Genomic DNA, 24,000 nt, shown 5'->3' on the forward strand with positions numbered 1-24,000 from the left:
TAGAACCAGTGTCCACTCTCGTGGACGTTTATTTATTGTCTATTTCTCTACTGTCATCATATAACTTCTCTAGAACCAGTGTCGCATGCAGTGGACGTTAATTTGTCGTCTATTTCTTTACTGTCATCATATATCGTCTTTAAAATCAGCGTCCACTGCGCTGGACATTTATTTATGGTCGGTTTTGTCCCCATTATTGTGTATATCTTACTTAGAACCAGTGTCCACCCGAGCGGACGTGTATTTGTCGTCTATTACTTTACTGTCATCATCTATCTTCTTTAGAACCAGTGTCCACTGCAGTGGACGTTTGTTTGTGATCATTTCTGCCCCACAATACTATATATCCTACTGACAACTATTGTCCACTGCAGTGGATATATGTTTAGGGTATATTTCTTGGCGTCACCATGTACTGTATGATCCTGACAACCAGCGTCCACTGCACTGGAGGTTTGTCTTTAGTCTGTTATTTTGCCATCCCAAGTTCCACATTTGGAGGGAATACAAGACCAAATTTCCACTGCAGAGGCAGCGAGCTCTAATCAGGCAGTAAAAAAGCGTGCATGAATAAAAGCAAGTCATTCTGAGAATTAGTGGAGTACAAAGTGAGTCTCCATCTTGGTTTCAGTGGGCGATGTTTAAGCCTTGGTGGAGGAATCTGTTTGACCGCTCGGCCTTTTGCTGAGCTTTTAGGTGCTAGCAGGCACCCATTAGCACACTGCAGCCATTTAGCGATCAATAAGCCCGATCAATAAAGGTTTTAGCGCCTTAAAGATGTCTGCCTCAGACGTCACAGCCAAGCAGCATCCAACACAAAGTTCTTCTTCTGCCGCAGGAAGACCTCTCCGCAAATATTCTTGCATCTTTAGTGCCACAGCGAGTGTTGTTACATTTACATGCGGGTGTTGTTACGTTTACATGTGGGTGTTTGTTACGTTAATATGCGGGTGTAGTTACGTTTACATGTGGGTGTTTGTTACGTTAATATGCGGGTGAAGTTACGTTTACATGCGGGTGTTGTTACGTTTACATGTGGGTGTTTGTTACGTTAATATGCGGGTGTAGTTACGTTTACATGTGGGTGTTGTTACGTTTACATGCGAGTGTTGTTACGTTTATATGCGAGCGTCGTTACGTTTACATGCGAGTGTTGTTACGTTAATATGCGGGTGTAGTTACATTTACATTTGGGTGTTGATTACGTTAATATGCGGGTGAAGTTACGTTTACATGCGGGTGTTGTTACGTTTACATGTGGGTGTTTGTTACGTTAATATGCGGGTGTAGTTACGTTTACATGTGGGTGTTGTTACGTTTACATGCGAGTGTTGTTACGTTTATATGCGAGTGTCGTTACGTTTACATGCGAGTGTTGTTACGTTAATATGCGAGTGTAGTTATGTTTACATGTGGGTGTTGTTACGTTCACATGCGAGTGTTGTTATTTTTATATGCGAGTGTTGTTACGTTTACATACAAGTGTTGTTACGTTAATATGCGGATGTTGTTACGTTTACATGTGGGTGCTGGTACGTTTACATGCGAGTGTTGTTACATTTATATGCGAGTGTTGTTACGTTTACATGCGAGTGTTGTTACGTTTACATGCGGGTGTTGTTACATTTATATGCGAGTGTTGTTACGTTTACATGTGAGTGTTGTTACGTTTACATGCGGTTGTTGTTAGATTTATATGCTAGTGTTACATTTATATGCAAGTGTTAATACGTGTATTTGCGAGTATTTTTATGTTTATATGCAAGTGTTGTTACGTTTATATGCAAGTGTTGTTACGTTTATATCCGAGTGTTGTTACATTTATTGTGAGTGTTACATTTATTTGCGAGTGTTACATTTATATATAAGAGGAGTGTTGTTACATTTATTTGCAAGTGTTGTTACGTTTATATGCAAGTGTTACGTTTATTTGCGATTGTTGTTACGTTTATATGCAAGTGTTTTTACGTTTAAATGCAAGTGCTGTTGCATTTATTTTCGAGTGCTATGTTTATATGCAAGTGTTCTTACGTTTATATGCGAGTGTTACGTTTATTTGCGAGTGTTGTTACGTTTATATGCAAGTGTTCCGTTTCCGTTCAAGTGTTATGTTTAAATGCGAGTGTTGTTACGTTTAAATACAAGTGTTGTTACGTTTATATTCAAGTGTTGTTACGTTTAAATGCCAGTGTTGTTACCTGTACATTCAAGTGTCATTACGTTTATTTGCGAGTGTTGCGTTTATATGCAATTGTTACGTTTATATGCAAGTGTTATGTTTTTAATCGAGTGTTACGTTCATATGCAAGTGTTACCTTTTTATGCGAGTGTTATGTTTGTATGCAAGTGTTACGTTTATATGCAAGTTTTATGTTCATACGTGAGTGTTGTGTTATGTTTATTTGCGATTGTTCTTACGTTTGTATGCAAGTGTTACGTTTATATGCAAGTGCTAAGTTTATATGGGATTGTTGTGTTATAAGTGAGTGTTGTTGTTCTGTTTGTATGTGAGTGTTGTGTTACGTTTATATGGGAGTGTTGTGTTACATTTATATGTGAGTATTTTTGCGTTTATATGCGAGTGTTGCGTTATGTTTATATGCGAGCGTTGTTCCATTTATATGCAAGTTTTGTGTCACATTTATATGTCAGTGTTGCGTTACACTTAGACAAACTTTAATGATCCAGAAGGGAAATTGTTCAACACAGTAGCTCAGTTACAATGATGGAAAGTGTACGTTTATATGCCAGTATTGTGTTACGTTTATATGCGAGTGTTATGTTTATATGCCAGTGTTGCGTTACGTTTATATGCGGGTGTTGTTGCGTTTAAATGCGAGTGTTGTTACGTTTATATGCAAGTGTTATGTTTATATGCCAGTCTTGTGTTACGTTGATATGCGAGTGTTGTGTTACGTTTATATGTGAGTGTTGTTACGTTTGTATACGAGTGTTGTGTTACGTTTATATGTGTTTCTTTACATCATTATATATTCTACTGGGAACCAATATCTCCTGCAGTGGGCCCTTGCTTGTGGTCTAATTATTTTCCATCACAAAATATCCTACAGCAGAGGTCCTTAACCTTTTCAAACTCAGGGCCCAACTTTTCCACAACAGAGGGGCCCAGGACCCACTCAAATACTAACACTTAATTACTGTAGTAGTCTTACTTTTGATTTTATTCATATTCAATAAGTATATGCAAGTTATTTACAGTTTAGTACCTTGTCAAATGATGTTAAGCATGTGTTCATCCCAAAGATGATTATCAAGGCATAGGTCAGACTGATTATAAAATAAATACTTATCAGATCCACTGCCAAAGAAGAAACAACTGATAAAAAGTGTTGAAAAATAAATGTTCACAATGTTAAAATAAATACATCCTAATTAAATTAATAATGAATAACACAATAAAGCTTTCCTAACTAAACTATCAATAAAATGAAAATGGAGCTTCACTACTTTAGTCAAAATGTTTTCACTTGAGAAACTTCTCTATGACTTTAGCTCCAGACTTCTTCTGTTTGTTTGATATTGTTGTATCCCTTCCACACTGACTGTTGTGTTGTTGTTGTTGTGTCCCTTCCACACTGACTGTTGTGTTGTTGTTGTTGTGTCCCTTCCACACTGACTGTTGTGTTGTTGTTGTTGTGTCCCTTCCACACTGACTGTTGTTGTGTCCCTTCCACACTGACTGTTGTGTTGTTGTTGTGTCCCTTCCACACTGACTGTTGTGTTGTTGTTGCTGTGTCTCTTGCACACCGACTATTGTGTTCCTTTCACACTGCCTGTTGTGTTGTTGTTTCCCTTCCACACTGACTGTTACGTTGTTGTTGTGTCCCTTCCACACTGACTGTTGTGTTGTTGTTGTGTCCCTTCCACACGGACTGTTGTGTCCCTTTCACACTGACTGTTGTGTTGTTGTGTCCCTTCCACACTGACTGTTGTATTGTTGTGTCCGTTCCACACTGACTGTTGTGTTGTTGTATTTGTGTCCCTTCCACACTGACTGTTGTGTTGTTGTGTGCCTTCCACACTGACTATCGTGTTGTTGTTGTGTCCCTTCCACACTGACTGTTATGTTGTTGTTGTTTCCCTTCCACACTGACTGTTGTGTTGTTGTTGTTTCTCTTCCACACTGACAGTTTTGTTTTTGTTGTGTCCCTTCCACACTGACTTTTGTGTTGTTGTTGTTGTGTCCCTTCCACACTGACTTTTGTGTTGTTGTTGTCTCCCTTCCACACTGACTGTTGTGTTGTTGTTGTTTCCCTTCCACACTGACTGTTGTGTTGTTGTTGTGTCCCTTCCACACTGACTGTTGTGTTGTTGTTGTGTCCTTTCCAAACTCACTGTTGTGTACCTTCCACACTGGCTGTTGTGTTGTTGTTGTGTCCCTTCCACACTGACTGTTGTATTGTTGTGTCCCTTCCACTCTGACTATTGTGTTGTTGTTGTTGTGTCCCTTCCACACTGACTGTTGTGTTGTTGTTGTTGTTTCCCCTCCACACTGACTGTTGTGTTGTTGTTTTGTCCCTTCCACACTGACTGTTGTGTTGTTGTGTCCCTTCCACACTGACTGTTGTGTTGTTGTAGTTGTGTCCCTTCCACACTGACTGTTGTTGTTGTTGTGTCCCTTCCACACTGACTGTTGTTGTGTCCCTTCCACACTGACTGTTGTGTTGTTGTTATGTCCCTTCCGCACTGACTGTTGTGTTGTTGTTGCTGTGTCTCTTGCACACCGACTATTGTGTTCCTTTCACACTGCCTGTTGTGTTGTTGTGTCCCTTCCACACTGACTGTTACGTTGTTGTTGTGTCCCTTCCACACTGACTGTTGTGTTGTTGTTGTGTCCCTTCCACACGGACTGTTGTGTCCCTTTCACACTGACTGTTGTGTTGTTGTTGTGTCCCTTCCACACGGACTGTTGTGTCCCTTTCACACTGACTGTTGTGTTGTTGTGTCCCTTCCACACTGACTGTTGTATTGTTGTGTCCGTTCCACACTGACTGTTGTGTTGTTGTATTTGTGTCCCTTCCACACTGACTGTTGTGTTGTTGTGTGCCTTCCACACTGGCTGTTGTGTTGTTGTTGTGTCCCTTCCCCACTGACTGTTGTGTTGTTGTTGTGTCCCTTCCACACTGACTGTTGTGTTGTTGTTGTATCCCTTCCACACTGACTGTTGTGTTATTGTGTACCTTCCACACTGTCTGTTGTGTTGTTGTTGTGTCCCTTCCACACTGACTGTTGTGTTGTTGTGTCCCTTCCACACTGACTGTTGTGTTGTTGTTGTTGTGTCCCTTCCACACGAACTGTTGTGTCGTTGTGTCCCTTCCACACTGAATGTTGTGTTGTTTTGTGTCCATTCCACACTGACTATTGTGTTCCTTTCACTCTGACTGTTGTTTTGTTGTTGTGTCCCTTCCCCACTGACTGTTGTGTTGTTTTTGTGTCCCTTTCACACTGACTGTTGTGTTGTTGTGTCGCTTCCACACTGACTGTTGTATTGTTGTGTCCGTTTCACATTGATTGCTTTGTCGGAACACATCAAAAACACAACCTTCCACACTGACTGTTTTGTTGTTGTTGTTTCGTCCCTTCCACACTGACTGTCTTGTTCTTGTTGTGTCTCTTCCACACAGACTGTTGTGTTGTTGTTGTGTCCCTTCCACACTGACTGTTGTGTTGTTGTTGTGTCCCTTCCACACTGACTGTTGTGTTGTTGTTGTGCACTTCCACACTGACTGTTGTATTGTTGTGTCCCTTTCACACTGACTGTTGTTTTGTTGTTGTTCACTTCCGCATTGACTGTGTTGTTGTTCACTTCCACACTGACTGTTGTATTGTTGTGTCCCTTCCACACTGACTGTTGTGTTGTTGTTGTGCACTTCCACACGGACTGTGTTGTTGTGTGTCTTGCAGTGAGTTTGTGTCGTGGCTGATGGAGAGTGGTGAGATCAGCCGAGCTGATGAAGGGGTCAACTTGGGACAAGCCCTGCTGGAGAACGGCATCATTCATCACGGTGAGACTTCCTTTTTACACCAATATTTTCCACACCGGCGTCATGAAAACCACAAGGGTGATAAAAACAAGACCTTTTCCCAGAACCATCGGACTTTCCCTGGTCCACTTACCTGAATTATGCATCAGCCAATGAAAGGCCAGCAAGCGGTGAATAATTAATGAGCTCTGATTGGTGCAGTGAGTTGTTGTCCAGGTGGAAAGTCCCTGATGACATGTGGCCCCTCACCACAATCCCTCACCACCATGACACTTCTGTGGGTTGCAACTGAGGGATTGTGGGGCCTAGCAGTGGTGGAGTGTCCAGCTGAGGAGCTCCACAATTGTTCAGGGCAACTTTCTGTAAAAGTCCAAATCTCTCCTGCCGCATACACGCATACATTAAGAATTGAAGGCTGCTTTGTTACATTTCTACATGAAATATACTAACACCAATACAATGTAGGATGTATATATATATATATATATATATATATATATATATATACTCAGCACTGGGCACGTGCCAACTTTTTATTTCAGCAGTTTCACATGCGTACGCTTCATAGTCCTATAACTCGGTACTAGACACATGCTGACTGTTAGCATGCTATTTTTTTTTAATATAAATAATTTTGCATGCATACACTTCATAGTCCTATAAGTTGGTACTCGACACATGCTAACTGTTAGCATGTAACGTTGGCATTTAAGTTCAGCTTGCGCATTTTTGCATCCACACGCAATTTCTGGTGTGGACTGGGCGCCCCCTGCAGGTTGTATACTTTTTAGGACAGGTCTCGGTCTGCTTGTGCGGTGCACACCAGGGACAAAGTTCTTCATTATTTTTCTTCATACCCTACCTTGGAAGAACTTTTTCCACGCTCCCCCAGAATCAAAATACCAAGGCAGAAGTGTGCTAGAAAGTATCCAGTAACAAACGTGTCCGCATCATTCAACCGAGTGCGTCGTATCGGAAATGGAAAATCCATGGTTTTAACTGAACCAAACATGACGAGTGTGAACGCAGCCCAGATGCTGTCGTGCGTATTGTTCCCCGTAGTCATCAAACGCACCGCCACCTACTATACGCAATCGCTATCGTTTTAGCTAACTTTGCCTACTTTTTTTATGCATTCCTTTGGGGAAAATAAGTGTTTGTTGTGGTGTCTTGTCTCCGTCTTGTCCAAATAGTTCAGCACTGGGTTCCCTTGATGTGCGTTTTGAAGGAATACAAGCGCCTCAAGTGTGTTTGTGGAAATTACTAGCTGTCTGCTAAAGTAAGAGTTGGAGCGGTGGATTTATGGCCGCTGTGTTTTCCCTGAAGAATAGTTGTGATAAGATGTCTTCCAAAACCCACAAATTTTTGTTCCATGTCCTCATTTTTCATTTGTTTTTGTGTACGCTAACTCAGGGGTGTCCAAACTTAGTTCACTTAGGGGCGAACACATGCAGGGGCCGTTTTCATATTTGCCATTTTCAAAAACCAATACAATATATTTTTTTGTCCCTTTAGTTTGGTCCTGCAATGGTCTCAGTCATAGAATGTTCAAAATAAGTCATATATTGTTATTTTTGTATTTTTTTCATTCAAACTTTACATTTTTAGATCTACAAAATGATCTCTTTTGGGGAATTTCAGGCTTTTTTAAAAGGATGGAAAAACGTGTCCTTGTTTTTAAACTGTTTTTACTGCAACATTTTATTTTGGACCTGTTTTATGCTGACCTCTTGGCCAGGTCACTCATGCAGAAGAGATTTTATTTTAAGTTTTTACCTTTTAAAACAAAAAATAAAAGGTCTATTTATCGATATAAAGTATTAATGATAGTTTGTCATTTTTGTCAAAGAAAACCAGTTTTTTATTGGCAAACACACAACATATGCAATATTTTCTCCTTAACATTTTTTTTAAAACTTAAAATGTCAATCATTCTTAACAACATTGATTTTGATTCATTATTATTTTTTGGGGCAATGACCGGTTAAGAAAAAAAAACACTAACATTTTTGGGGATTCAATCGGACCCCACTCATAAAAGTGTTAAGTGTAAAAAAAAGTCAACTTTTTACACTTAAATCCCTAAATAAACTTCAGATTTATCTGTCGGTTATAAGTTTTTATTATTATTTTTTTAATATATATTATTTTTTTAATTATTTATTCAATGCTTGTTCTTTACTTTTATGGCAAACACACAAAATATGAAAAAATAAAATAAAAATATTTCAAAGTGTAATATTTGATGTGAAGTCATTTGAGCCTTAAATATGTCAATCATTCATAACATTAATTGTGATTCATTATTATTTTTTGGGCAAAGACGTGAAGAAAAACAAAAAACAAAAAATACAAAATTTTTGGGGAATCCAAAAGGACCCCACTTATAAAAGTCCATCCATCTTCTTCCGCTTATCTGTGGTCAAGTCGCGGGGGCAGCAGCCTAAGCAGGGAAGCCCAGACTTTCCTCTCCCCAGCCACTTCGTCCAGCTCTTCCCGGGGGATCCCGAGGCGTTCCCAGGCCAGCCAGGAGACATAGTCTTCCCAACGTGTCCTGGGTCTTCCCCGTGGCCTCCCACCGGTTGGGCGTGCCCTAAACACCTCCCTAGGGAGGCGTTCGGGTGGCATCCTGACCAGATGCCCGAACCACCTCATCTGGCTCCTCTCGATGTGGAGGAGCAGCGGCTTTACTTTGAGCTCCTCCCTGATGGCAGAGCTTCTCACCCTATCTCTAAGGGAGAGCCCCGCCACCCGGAGGAGGAAATTAATTTAGGCCGCTTGTACCCGTGATCTAGTCCTTTCGGTCATAACCCAAAGCTCATGGCCATAGTTGAGGATCGGATCGTAGATCGACCAGTAAATTGACAGTTTTGCCTTGCGGCTCGCTCCTTCTTCACCACAACGGATTGATACAGCGTCCGCATTACTGAAGACGCCGCACCGAACCGCCTGTCGATCTCACGATCCACTCTTCCCTCATTCGTGAACAAGACTCCTAGGTACTTGAACTCCTCCACTTGGCGCAGGATCTCCTCCCCAACACAGAGATGGCACTCCACCCTTTTCCGGGCGAGAACCATGGACTCGGACTTGGAGGTGCCGATTCTCATTCCGGTCGCAGCACACTCGGTTGCAAACCGATCCAGTGAGAGCTGAAGATCCTGGCCTGATGGAGCCATCAGGACCACATCATCTGCAAAAAACAGAGAACTAATCCTGCAGCCACCAAACCGGATCCCCTCAACGTCGTGACTGCACCTAGAAATTCTCTCCATAAAAGTTATGAACAGCATCGGTGACAAAGGGCAGCCTTGAAGAGTCCAACACTCACTGGAAACGTGTCCGACTTACTGCCGGCAATGCGGACCAAGCTCTGACACTGATTGTACAGGGAGCGTACCGCCACAATCAGACAGTCCGATACCCCCATACACTCTGAGCATTCCCCAAAGGACTTCCCGAGAAACACGGTCAAATGTCTTCTCCAAGTCCACAAAGCACATGTAGACTGGTTGGGTAAACTTCCATGCACTCTCAATGACCCTGCCGAGAGTATAGAGCTGGTCCACAGTTCCACGACCACGACAAAAACCACACCGTTCCTCCTGGATCCGAGGTTCGACTATCGGGCGTAGCCTCCTCTCCAGTACACCTGAATAAACCTTACCGGGAAGGCTGAGGAGTGTGATCCCACGATAGTTGGAACACACCCTCCGATCCCCCTTCTTAAAGAGAGGGACCACCACCCCGGTCTGCCGATCCGGAGGTACCGCCCCCGATGTCCACGCGATGCTGCAGAGTCTTGTCAACCAAGACAGCCCCACAGCATCCAGAGCTTTAAGGAACTCCGGGCGGATCTCGTCCACCCTCGCCTTGCCACTGAGGAGCTTTGTAACTACCTCAGCAACCTCAGCCCCAGAAATAGGAGATACCTCCACCAGATTCCCCAGGCACTGCTTCATCATAGGAAGACATGTTGGTGGGATTGAGGAGGTTTTCAAAGTATTCCCTCCACCGATCCACAACATCCCCAGTCGAGGTCAGCAGAACACCATCCGCACCATACACGGTGTTGATAGTGCACTGTTTCCCATTCCTGAGGCGGAGGATGGTGGTCCAGATTCGCTTCGAAGCCATCCGGAAGTCGTTTTCCATGACTTCCCCAAACTCCTCCCATGTCCGAGTTTTTGCCTCCGCGACTGCTGAAGCCGCACACCGCTTGGCCTGCCGGTACCTGTCCGCTGCCTCCGGAGTCCTATGAGGCAAAAGAACCCGATAGGACTCTTTCTTCAGCTTGACGGCATCCCTCACCGCTGGTGTCCACCATCGGGTTCTGGGATTGCCGCCACAACAGGCACCAACCACCTTGGTGCCACAGCTCCAATCAGCCGCCTCGACAATAGAGGTGCGGAACATGGTCCACTCGGACTCAATGTCCAGCATCTCCCTCGTGACATGTTCAAAGTTCTTCCGGAGGTGGGAATTTAAACTCTCTCTGACAGGAGACTCTGCCAGACGTTCCCAGCAGACCCTCACAATGCGTTTGGGCCTGCCAGGTCTGTCCGGCATCCTCCCCCACCATCGCAGCCAACTCACCACCAGGTGGTGATTGATAGAAAGCTCCGCCCCTTTCTTCACTAGAGTGTCCAAAACATGAGGCCGCAAATCCAATGACACAACGATAAAGTCGATCATGGAACCGCGGCCTAGGGTGTCCTGGTGCAAAGTGCACATATGGACACCCTTTTATTTGAACATAGTGTTTGTTATGGACAATCTGTGAGGAGCACAAAAGTCCAATAACAAAACACCACTCGGCCATTCTTCCCAATCACGCCTCTCCAGGTTTCTCTGTTGTTACCAACATGAGCGTTGAAGTACCCCAGTAGGACAAGGGAATAAAAAAAAAAAAGTTTGAACACTTAAATATCTAGATCAACTTTAAGATCTATTAGTCAATTATAAGTTTTATTTTTTTAAATTGATTTTTTAATCTATTTTTTGTTTCATTTTATTTTTGTTATTTTTATGGCAAACACACAAATATGCAATATTTTCCTCTTAAAAATAATTAAAAGTGTAATATTTATTATAAATATGCAATATTTTTCCCTTAAAAATAATTAAAAGTGTAATATTTTACATTAAGTAATTTGAGCCTTAAATATGTCAACAACTCATAACATTGATTTTGATTTAATTATTATTTTTTGGGGCAATGCCATAAAAGGACCCCACTCATAAAAGTGTTAAGCAATGTGTTAAGCAATAAAAAATTAAAAACATTTTTTATACTTAAATCTATCCATCAACTTCAGATCTATTTGTCTATTATACGTGTTCATTCATTTCTTAATTTTTTTAATGTTATTTGTATTTATTTGTTTCATTTGTTTTATTTTTATGGCAAACACACACAAATACAAAATAACCCCTTTAAAAAATGTCAAAGTGTGATATGTAATGTGAAGTAATTGGAGCCTTAAATATATCAATAATTCATAACCACATTGATTTTGATTCATTATTATTTTTTGGGCCATGACAGTTTAAAAATCTTTTTTTAAGAAAAAACACAAACATTTTTGGGGTTCCAAAAGGTCGTTACACATAAAAGTGTTAAGTGATAAAATACATTTAAAAACAGTTTTTACACTTAAATCTCTAGATCAACTTCAGATGTAACCATCAATTATAAGTTTTTACAAATAGTTTAAATGCTTTTTTTGTATTATTTGTTTCATGTTCTGTTTTCATTTTTATGGAAAACATACAAAAAATATTTCAAATTGGAATATTTAATGTGAAGTAATTGGAGCCTTAAATAGGTCAATAATTAATAGGGACGGCGTGGCGCAGTGGGAGAGTGGCTATGCGCAACCCGAGGGTCCCTGGTTCAAATCCCACCTAGTACCAACCTTGTCACGTCCGTTGTGTCCTGAGCAAGACACTTGACCCTTGCTCCTGATGGGTGCTGGTTGGCGCCTTGGATGGCAGCTCCCTCCATCAGTGTGTGAATGTGTGTGTGAATGGGTAAATGTGGAAGTAGTGTCAAAGCGCTTTGAGTACCTTGAAGGTAGAAAAGCGCTATACAAGTACAACCCATTTAACATTTTGATTCATTATTATTTTTTGGGCAATGACAGTTGAAACAAACAAACAAAAAACATTTTAGGGAATCCAAAAGGACCCCACTCACAAAAGTGTTAAGTAATAAAAAAATTAAAAAATACTTTTTACACTTAAATCTATGGATCAACTTCAGATATATTAGTCGATTATAAATTTTCATTTCTTTTTATTTGTTTTAATTTGATTTGTATTTGTTTGTTTCATTTGTTTAATTTTTATGGCAAACACACACAAATGCAATATTAATCCCTTAAAAAAATATTCAAAGTATAATATGTATTGTGAAGTAATTTGAGCCTTAAATATGTCAATAGTTCATAACCACAATGATTTTGATTCTTTATCATTTTTTGGGCCATGACAGTTTAAAAAAATGTTTTTTAAAAACCATAAATTTTAAGTTTGTATTATTATTATTCTTTTTTTTAATTGGTTTTATGTTCTGTGGTTATTTTTATGGCAAACACACACAAAATGCAATATTATCCCCTTAAAAATATTTAAAAGTGTAATATTTTATGTGAATTATTTGGAGCCTTAAATAGGTCAAAAATTCATAACATTGATTTTGATTCATTAATATTTTTGGGGCAATGACAGTGGAAAAAACAAACAAACAAAAAATGCTAAAATGTTTGGCAATCCAAAAGGACTCCTCTCATAAAAGTGTTAAACAATAATAAAAAAAAAAAACTTGCAACACTTAAATATCTCGATGATCAACTTCAGATGTTTTAGTCAATTGTAAATTTAAAATAATATATTTTTTGTATTTATTTATTTGTTTCATATTCTTTTTGTTATTTTTATGGCAAACACACAAATATGCAATATTTTCCCCTTAAAAATGATTAAAAGTGTAATATTTAATATGAACTAATTTGAGCCTTAAAAATGTCAATAGTTCATAACAATGATTTTGATTCATACATTTTTTGGGGCAATGACACTTAAAAAAAAAAAAAAAACACTACATTTTGTGATAATACAAAGACCCCACTCGTAAATGTGTTTAAAAAAAAAAAGTTTACTTTTTACACTTAAATCTCTAGATCGACTTCAAATCTATTAGTCGGTTATACATTTTCATTATTTTTTCAAATGTTTTCTTATTTTTATTTATTTGTTTCATGCTCATTTTTTATTTTTATGACAAATACACACACAAAAAATAGCGACTTGTCCAGGGTGTACTCCGCCTTCCGCACACGTGCAGCTGTGATAGGCTCCATTACCACAGCTCCTCCACCGCCCTGTGACCCCATAAGGGACAAGCGGTAGGAAATGGATGGATGGACACACACAAAAGGCAATGTTATCCCCTTAAAAAATATTTCAAAGTGTAAAATTTAATGTGAAGTAATTTGAGCCTTAAGTACAGTACATCAATAATTCATAACAACATTCATTTTGAGTCATTAGTAATTTTTGGGCCATGACAGTTTAAAATCAAAACAAAAGGAAACCTAAAATTCCGCGGCGATGCAAAAGACTGTTACTCATAAAAGTGTTAAGTGATTATAAAAAGTTCACTATTTACAAATCTGTAGATCAACTTCAGATGTAACCATCGATTATAAGTTTTTATAAACTTTTTTTTTTTTATTATTATTTGTTTCGTTCTGTTTTTTTTTTTTTGTGGCAAACAAACAAAGAAATCAATATTTTCCCCTTAAAAATATTTAAAAATATTTGAGCCTTAGTAATTCTTAACATTGATTTTGATTAATCATTGTTTTTTGGGCAATGACAGTTGAAGAAAAACAAAAAAAAATAAATGTTTTGGGAATCCTAAAGCACCTGACTCAGAAAGGTGTTGAATGTAATAAAAAACAACAACAAAAACCCAACTTTAATTTCACTTAAATATATTTTTTTATTTTTTTATTTGTTTAATGTTATTTTTACGGCAAATACACAAACATGAAATATTTTCGACTTAAAAGTAGTTAAAAGTGTAATATTTAATATGAACTAATTTGAGCTTTAAATTTGTCAATAATTAATAACATTGATTTTGATTGTATGGCAAACACACAAAAAATGCAATATTATCCCTTTAAAAAATAATTCAAAGTGAAATATTTGAGCCTTGTTAATAATTCATAAGATTGATTTGAATTCTCTCTCTCTAGTGTCGGACAAGCACCAGTTCAAGAACGAGCAGGTCATGTACCGCTTCCGCTACGATGACGGCACCTACAAGGCCCGCAGCGAGATGGAGGACATCATGTCCAAGGTTGGTGGTCTAGGTCATTATTTAAAGTAGAGATGTCCGATAATGGCTTTTTTGCCGATATTCGATATTCTGATATTGTCCAACTCTTAATTACCGATTCCTATATCAACTGATACCAATATATACAGTCGTGGAATTAACACATTTTTATGCCTAATTTTTTTGTGATGCCCCGCCGGATGCATTAAACAATGTAAAAAGGATTTCCAAAATAAATCAACTCAAGTTATGGAAAAAAATTCCAACATGGCACTGCCATATTTATTATTGAAGTCACAAAGTGCATAATTTTTTTTAACATGCCTCAAAACAGTAGCTCGGAATTTGGGACATACCCCCCCTGAGAGAGCATGAGGAGGTTGAGGTGCGCGAGGCTGGGGGGGGTTGTGGCGGGGATGTATATTGTAGCATCCCGGAAGAGTAAGTGCTACAAGGAGTTCTGGGTATTTGTTCTGTTGTGTCTATTTTGTGTTACGGTGCGGATATTCTCCCGAAATGTGTTCGTCAATCTTGTTTGGTGTGGATTCACAGTGTGGTGCATATTTGTAACTGTTAAAGTTGTTTATACAGCCACCTTCAGTGTGATCTGTATGGCTGTTGACCAAGTATGCATTGCATTCACTTGTGTGAGTGAAAAGCCGTACATATTATGTGATTGGGCCGGCACGCAAAGACAGTGCCTTCAAGGTTTATTGCCGCTTTGTACTTCTCCCTACGTCCGTGTACCACTCCGTAAAGCGGCGTTTTAAAAAGTCATAAATGTTACTTTTTGAAACCGATACGATAACATTTTGAAACATTTATCGGCCGATAATACCAGCAGCCCGATATTAGCGGATATTTCTAATTCCAAGCAGGCTGGAAAAAAATCCAACATCCCATGTTTGCACTTCAACATATCCAAAAAGGAGTAGGAAGAAGCAAAGCTTAATTTTTTGGGGCAACAATGGGATGTGATTTGGCAACATGGTCCTAAAAAGAGTGGCCTGGAGCGTCTTGTTTATGCAACGTGTGACGTTCAGCCGGGCTTGTTTGTGCTTTTCAGGGCGTGCGCCTCTACTGCCGCCTTCACAGCCTCCACTCGCCTGTCATCAAGTGAGTACAATCAGGTCACACAGAGGGGAGGAGGACAGTGGCGAATCAAGCGCTCCTTTAACCCTCTGATAATATTGGTTTTTATAACAAATACATCTGTTATGTGAAGCAAGCATTACATTGGCATTATTCTTTGTTTTTGCCAAAACATTTATGTGTACAACCTTTGGACCATAATGAGGTCTGCATTTTATTGACATTTTTAACCTTGACATTTTTTTTCCTGAGGTAGAATTTTGTTTATTTAGTAGCAACCCTAGTTTTACCAATGCTTAAATAACTAGCTGTCAAAATGTAAACAACTAGCTGTCAAAATGTAAACAACTTGCATTCAAAATGTACACAAATAGCTGTCAAAATGTAAACAAGCTGTCAAAATGTAAACAACTAGCATTTTAAATGTAAACACCTAGTATTCAAAATGTAAAAAAAAAATAGAATTCAAAATGTAAACAATAAGCTGTCAAAATGTAAACATTTGTATTTAAAATTTGAACAACTAGCATTCAAAATATAAACAATTGTCATTCAAAATGTAAACAATAAACTGTCCAAATGTAAACATTTGTATATAAAATGTAAAAAACTAGCATTCAAAATGTAAACAACCGGCATTCAAAAAGTAAACAATGAGCTCTCAAAATGTAAACATTAGTATTTAAAATGTAAACACCTAGCAAAAAGAATGTAAAAGACTGGCATTCAAAATATAAAAATTGAGCTGTCAAAATGTAAACAACTAGCATTAAAAATGTAAACACCTAGTATTAAAAATATAAATGACTATCTTTCAAAATTTAAACAACGAACTGTCAAAATATAAACAACTCACATTTAAAATGCAAACTACAATTCAAAATGTAAAAAACTAGCATTCAAAATGTCATCAAGTAACATTCAAAATGTAAACAACTTGCATTCAAAATGTACACAAATACCTGTCAAAATGTAAACAACTAGCAATTAAAATGTAAACAACTAGTATTTTAAATGTAAACACCTAGTATTCAAAATGTAAAAAAAAAATAGAATTCAAAATGTAAACAATAAGCTGTCAAAATGTAAACATTTGTATTTAAAATTTGAACAACTAGCATTCAAAATGTAAACAATTGTCATTCAAAATGTAAACCATGAACTGTCCAAATGTAAACATTTGTATGTAAAATGTAAAAAACTAGCATTCAAAATGTAAAAAACGGGCATTCAAAATGTAAACAATGAACTGTCAAAATGTAAACATTAGTATTTAAAATGTAAACACCTAGCAAAAAGAATGTAAAGAACTGGCATTCAAAATATAAAAATTGAGCTGTCAAAATGTAAACAACTAGCATTAAAAATGTAAACACCTAGTATTGAAAATGTAAATGACTATCTTTCAAAATTTAAACAACGAACTGTCAAAATATAAACAACTCACATTTAAAATGCAAACTACAATTCAAAATGTAAACAACTAGCATCAAAATGTCATCAAGTAACATTTAAAATATAAACAACTAGCATTAAAAATTTAAACAACTAGGATTCAAAAGGTAAAAACCAAGTATTCAAAATGTAAACACCTAGCATTCAAAATGTAAACAGCTAGCATTCAAAAGCATTCAAAATGTAAACAACTAGCTGTCAAATTATAAACAACTCGGATTTAAAATGTAAACAACTAGCATTCCAAATGTAAACAACTAGCACCCCAAATGTAATCAATTAGGGTTTAAAATTTTAACAATTCCTATTAAAAGTGTAAACACTTAGTATTCAAAATGTAAACGACTAGCATTATAAATTTAAACGTCCAGCAGTCAAATTGTAAATAACTGTTATTCAAAATGTAAATGGCTAGCAATCAAAATGTAAATAACTGTTATTCAAAATGTAAATGGCTAGCAGTCCAAATGTAAACGACTATCATTTAAAATGTAAAAACTAACAATCAAAATTTGAACAACTATCATTCAAAATGTAAACAACTCTCATTCAAAGTGTAAACAACTCGCAGTCAAAATGTAAGCCAGCAGCATTTAAACTGAATGACTCGCATTCAAAATGTAAACCACTAGCATACAAAATGTGAACGACTAGCATTGAAAATGTAACTGACAAGAAGTCAAAATGTAAACACCTAATATTCACAATGTAAAAAAATAATTATTCAAAATGTAAATGGCTCGCAGTCAAAAATAAAAAAACTATGACTTAAAATGTAAACAACTTGTATTCAAAATGTAAACAACTTGTATTCAAAATGTAAACTACTAGCATTCAAAATGTAAACAACTAGCATTCGAAATGTAAACAACTAGCATTCGAAATGTAAACAACTAGTATTCAAAATGTAAACAACTTGCAGTCAAAATGTAAAACCGCTAGCACTTAATTTGAACGACTCGCATTCAAAATGTAAACAACTAGCATTCGAAATGTAAACAACTAGCATTCGAAATGTAAACAACTAGTATTCAAAATGTAAACAACTTGCAGTCAAAATGTAAAACCGCTAGCACTTAATTTGAACGACTCACATTTAAAATGTAAACAAATAGTATTCAAAATGTAAACAACTTGTATTCAAAATGTAAACGACTAGCATTCAAAATGTAAACGACTAGCATTCAAAATGTAAACAACTAGTATTCAAAATGTAAACAACTTGCAGTCAAAATGTAAAACCGCTAGCACTTAATTTGAACGACTCGCATTCAAAATGTAAACAACTAGCATTCGAAATGTAAACAACTAGCATTCGAAATGTAAACAACTAGTATTCAAAATGTAAACAACTTGCAGTCAAAATGTAAAACCGCTAGCACTTAATTTGAACGACTCACATTTAAAATGTAAACAAATAGTATTTAAAATGTAAACAACTTGTATTCAAAATGTAAACGACTAGCATTCAAAATGTAAACGACTAGCATTCAAAATGTAAACAACTTGTATTCAAAATGTAAACGACTAGCATTCAAAATGTAAACGACTAGCATTCAAAATGTAAACAACTAGCATTCAAAATGTAAACAACTAGTATCCAAAATGTAAACAACTTGCAGTCAAAATGTAAAACCGCTAGCACTTAATTTGAACGACTCGCATTTAAAATGTAAACAAATAGCAATTAAAATGTAAACAAGTATTCAAAATGTGAAGGACTAGCATTCAAAATGTAAACAACATCATTAAAAATGTAAACAACTAGCATTCAAAATGTCAACAACTAGCACTCAAAATGTAAACAACTAGCATTCAAAGTCTAAACAACTAGCAGTCAAAATTTAAACACCTATCATTCAAAATGTAAACAGCTAGTATTCAAAATGTAAATAAATAGTATTCAAAATGTAACTTGGCAGTCAAAAATAACAATTAGCAGTCAAACAATGTTCTTATTTAAATAGGGAAAATAGTAAAAAAACAACAAAAATCTGTTTATTTCGTTACTACTAACAGAATTGTCTCCATGATTTTGTTTCCTGAATGTATTTTCTGACTTGTTTTTGTTGCTCCTTTAGGGACCGAGACCATCATTTGAAAACATTTAAATCTGTGGTGCCTGCTTGCAAACTCATTGACTGGCTCATCTCACAGGTACTAACTAACATTGTATAATATTTTAATATGTATATATTTTTTTTTATTAATGCCCTTATTTTCTCATATTTTTACTGTTATATTTATCATATAACTTTTAAATATTCACATTATTCATATTATATTTTTTATTGCATATTCAGTATATGTTGTAATACTTTTTACTATACTTAATTTTATTTTTAAAATTATGCATTAATATTTTATTTATTACATATTCTATCTATTTTATTGTATTTATTGTGTTTTATATACTTTTAATGTATTATATCTACTTCATACATTTTCAAACAAAATAACATGATGACAATGACATCAAAAATAGTAGCCGATCTTCCCCGTATCCAAAAATGTATATTTTTTTAACATTGAAACTAGTTTTTGTAATAAAGTGATATTAATTCAAGTAAATCACATGATATTAATTTATTAACATGTTTACTGTTTGTACTCCAGCATATTTTCACAATATTTAATTTCACATCCTCATCTACATATTTAATAATATTCACCCGCATGCGGCTGAATGCCCCTCACACACACACACACACACACACACACACACACACACACACACACACACACACACACACACACACACACACACACACACACACACACACACTCACACACACAAAGCCGAGCAGAGTTGTCTGCTGCGCATCCAGGTGTGTGTGTGTGTTTGTGTGTGTACGTGTGTGACAAACAGGCGTTGATGCTGAATGACAGTGTGCGTCATGCTTGTGTTTCCCAGGGAGACTGTTCCACCAGAGACGATGCTGTGACGCTGGGCGTGGGACTCTGCAACAATGGCTTCATGCATCACGGTCAGTGAACATAAACATACGTCAACATAAACATACGTAAATACAAACACTTGTCAACATAAACATGCATAAACATAAACATGTGTGAATATGTTTATGTTAATATTAACATAAACATTAAAATTAATATAAACATTAATATTCACAAATGTTAACTAGGGGTGTAACGGTACGTGTATTTGTATCAAACCGTTTCGGTACAGGGGTTTCGGTTCGGCACACGGGCGTACCGAACAAGTTCGGAAGCAGAAGTCTTCACAAGCTGCTCTGCTGTCTGCCTCTGTCTCTGCCTCATTATCCTGCCCACACAACCATCTGATTGGTTACATACAAAGCCAATCAGCACTGCGTATTCAGAGTGATGTAACAGCCAATCAGCAGTGCGTATTCAGATTTCAGAACGATGTAGTCGATGCTTTAGTGTCGCCGTCGAGCAAATATTCGTCTACTAAACACTTCCCAGTCACAACTATTACAAACATCACTATGAGCCCGTTGACCTTCTAGAAACTTAAACCGCAGCTCAGCTCGCTCACAGTATAGACTTGAGATGAAGGCTAATTAGCTTTTAACGTAACGTTAGCTCATTTTTCTGTGCGTGCGTGCGTGTGCGTGTTTTAGGGGCAGCAAAGCCCTGACTGTCTGTTATTTCATTGAACTCCATTGTGTTTAGGGATGAATAGTCTTTCCTATTGCAATTGTACTATTTTTCAGCTATAGTTACCTGAATCATTAGTAATGTAGCAGCCTAGTTTTGAATAGCAGGGTCCCTGCTATCACATGTTGATAAAAATACCACATTTACATAATAAAAGTCAACTACAGGCTTCCCAAATGCTGTAATAAATCAAGCATGATGAGTTGACATTAAACAGTTTCAATGGAAACTGTTTAATGTTAAACTTTTTATATGTAGAAGAAAGGTTTTTTCATTTAATTTAATTAAAGCAACAACTTGAGGCAGTATAATGTGGATTAACGTGGGCAGAATTATTATAGCGTTCCCAATGTTAAAACGATAAAGCCATTGTTTACAGATTTGGTAAATAAATAACCAAAAAATTTATATTTTGTTGATATCTTACTGTACCGACCCGTGACCTCTAAACCGAGGTACGTACCGAACCGAAATTTTTGTGTACCGTTACACCCCTAATGTTAACATAAACATATGTGAATAGTAACATATGTGAACATGAACATATGACAATTTAAACATATGTGAATATTAACATATGGGGCGGTATAGCTCGGTTGGTAGACCTACCGTGCCAGCAACTTGAGGGTTGCAGGTTCGATCCCCGCTTCCGCCATCCTAGTCACTGCCGTTGTGTCTTTGGGCAAGACACTTTACCCACCTGCTCCCAGTGACACCCCCACTGGTTTAAATGTAAAAATTAGATATTGGGTTTCACTATGTAAAGCGCTTTGAGTCACTAGAGAAAAAGTGCTATATAAATATAATTCACTTCACTTCACATACATGAACATAAACACATGTGAACATGAACATATGTCAACATATACATACGTCAACATGAACATGTGAACATAAACATATGTCAACATAAATGTACGTCAACATGAACATATGTGAATATAAACAAATATGAACATAAACATATGTCAACATAAATATATGCGAAGATTAACATATGTGACCATAGTTAACTCACTTAATTGCAATGATCGCAACTGGATAGAAGTTTGTTACAAACCGAAATGTCTTTTTCTGGTGATGGCATCCGCTCGTCTTGAGCTCAGTTATCTTTTACCCCAGGTGGTCATGTGACCTCATAATCATGTTGAACGTAAACATCAGAGCTGGCTTATCTTTGCCGCGCGACGCTGCATGTTCTCGCACTGACCCACAACAGTCGTCTCCACCCACTACATGTCGGAAAGTCTCACTTTGAATGTTGTTCACCATCATCTGCTCCATCCTCACTTGTTGCCCGTGACCTCTTTCAGGGAGGGGGACGTTTTCTCCTTGCAGTTTTCTACTTGGTCAGCACTTCTGTTGCTCTTCATTTTCTTCATCGTCACATTCCTGCTCCTGTTCTGGCGACAAACCAGATTACGAAAGGATGAGTCAGGAGCACACCTTCATTTTGAAATCAGGCATTAGTTTCTTCATGTTCACTTTCAAAAGACAATGCGCAACCTCCGCCAATGCTCGTTAATCACCTGTGAAATCAGTGCTTAAATAAACAACGGGACAATTGAAATATGTTTATTTAAATTATATATTTTTCATTTATTAAATAAGAAAAAAAAACTGATGAAAATATAATTAATTATGATAATAATTGCATAATAGTATAGTAATTATACAATTAAAATGCAATTTAATAAAACACGTGTTCAAATAAAATAAAATAAATGTTCAATGAAAATAAAATTAAGTAAAAATTTGGTTTCTATTGAATTAGACCACATTTAATTTCAATAAAATTGAATAAAAATGTACATTTATGTAACAAAAACATTGCATTAAATAAAAAAAAGTATATATATAACCTCATAAAAATGCCATCCATCCATCCATTTTCTAACGCGTATTCCCTTTTGGGGTCGCGGGGGGCGCTGGCGCCTATCTCAGCTACAATCGGGCGGAAGGCGGTGTACACCCTGGACAAGTCGCCATCTCATCGCAGGGCCAACACAGACAGACAACATTCACACTCACATTCACACACTAGGGCCAATTTAGTGTTGCCAATCAACCTATCCCCAGGTGCATGTCTTTGGAAGTGGGAGGAAGCCGGAGTACCCGGAGGGAACCCACGCATTCACGGGGAGAACATGCAAACTCCACACAGAAAGATCCCGAGCCTGGATTTGAACCCAGGACTGCGGGATCTTCGTATTGTGAGGAAGACGCACTAACCCCTCTTCCACCGTGAAGCCCCTCATAAAAATGTATTTTTGAAAAACTTTATAAATAAACTGTGACTTTGAAATACAGTTTGATAAAATATATTTGTCTTGAATTAAATCATGCAATTGATCATGATTTAACATGCTGTATATTAGGGGTGTAACGGTACACAGAAATTTTTGGTTCGGTACGTACCTCGGTTTAGAGGTCACGGTTCGGTTCATTTTCGGTACCGTAAGAAAACAACAAAAATATTAATTGTGGGGTTATTTATTTACAAACCCTGTTTCCATATGAGTTGTGAAATTATGTCAGATGTAAATATAAACGGAATAAAATTATTTGCGAATCATTTTCAACCCATATTCAGTTGAATATGCTACAAAGACAACATATTTGATGTTCAAACTGATAAAAAAAAATTTTTTTGCATATAATCTGTCAGGTCGGATTTGTGACGAACCCCAAGATGCAGAGATGGTGGCAGGCATTGAGCAATAAAACATAATTGAATGCCCAAAAGTAAAAATAAAGAAAAGACACAAACCAGGAACTAAGAACAGCCAAACTGGAAAACGGGAAACAGGATCCAGCAAACAGGAACTAGGAACAAAAAGAAGTCCACGGCATACAGGAACAGCGACAAGTAACAGGCAGGAGCGACAAGTATTGATGAAAATTATCCAGATCTGACTGGAGGACAAAGCAGGGTTAAATACGAGCAGGCTGATTGACACCAGGTGCGGCCAGGTGCCAATCAGCCGCAGCTGAGGGGAAACAGTACTCAGGGAGAAAAGAAGGAAATGACAAAAATTAAAACTCTGACAGGAAACAAGGACATACACAGAGGAAAAACTAAAACAAAACCAAACTGTCAGGGACAAGCCTGACAGTAGCCCCCCTTCCCATAACGGATACCAGACGTTCTAGAAAACTACCCCCCCCCCCCCCCCCCCCCCCCCCCCAGTCCAAATTCAAGGGAGGGTAGAGGGAGGACAAGGCAGTGGGCCGCCAGGCCAGGTGTCCCCGCAACCAGTGGAGAAGAGTCAGGTGGTGACGGCGAGTTGAACGCCGCTGCAATTGGCGAGGCGATCGCCCATAGAACGACCACATCTGTGGCGGACAAGAGGATTGTGTCGCCCTCTGCTGGCCCACCGGACAGGATGGTGGCACCCTCTGCTGGCCCACCGGAGTGCGTGGTGGCCTCTGCTGGCCCACCGGAGTGCGTGG

The 24,000-nt window shown here is 37.8% G+C and overlaps 1 protein-coding gene across 2 annotated transcripts in view; it reads left to right on the top strand.

Moving 5' to 3' along the window:
- The window catches only part of prex1 (phosphatidylinositol-3,4,5-trisphosphate-dependent Rac exchange factor 1), a 216,356-nt gene that overhangs the window by 107,044 nt on the left and 85,312 nt on the right, over positions 1 to 24,000 (top strand). For both annotated transcript variants that reach the window (XM_061889796.1, XM_061889798.1), the window contains exons 11-15: positions 5,926 to 6,026; positions 14,273 to 14,376; positions 15,422 to 15,471; positions 18,984 to 19,059; positions 19,817 to 19,889. In XM_061889796.1, the coding sequence (XP_061745780.1) occupies positions 5,926 to 6,026; positions 14,273 to 14,376; positions 15,422 to 15,471; positions 18,984 to 19,059; positions 19,817 to 19,889 (404 nt within the window). The remainder of the gene's footprint in view (positions 1 to 5,925; positions 6,027 to 14,272; positions 14,377 to 15,421; positions 15,472 to 18,983; positions 19,060 to 19,816; positions 19,890 to 24,000) is intronic.

This window comes from Nerophis ophidion, linkage group LG27 (assembly GCF_033978795.1).
Source record: "Nerophis ophidion isolate RoL-2023_Sa linkage group LG27, RoL_Noph_v1.0, whole genome shotgun sequence".
Classification (NCBI taxonomy): Eukaryota; Metazoa; Chordata; class Actinopteri; order Syngnathiformes; family Syngnathidae; genus Nerophis; species Nerophis ophidion.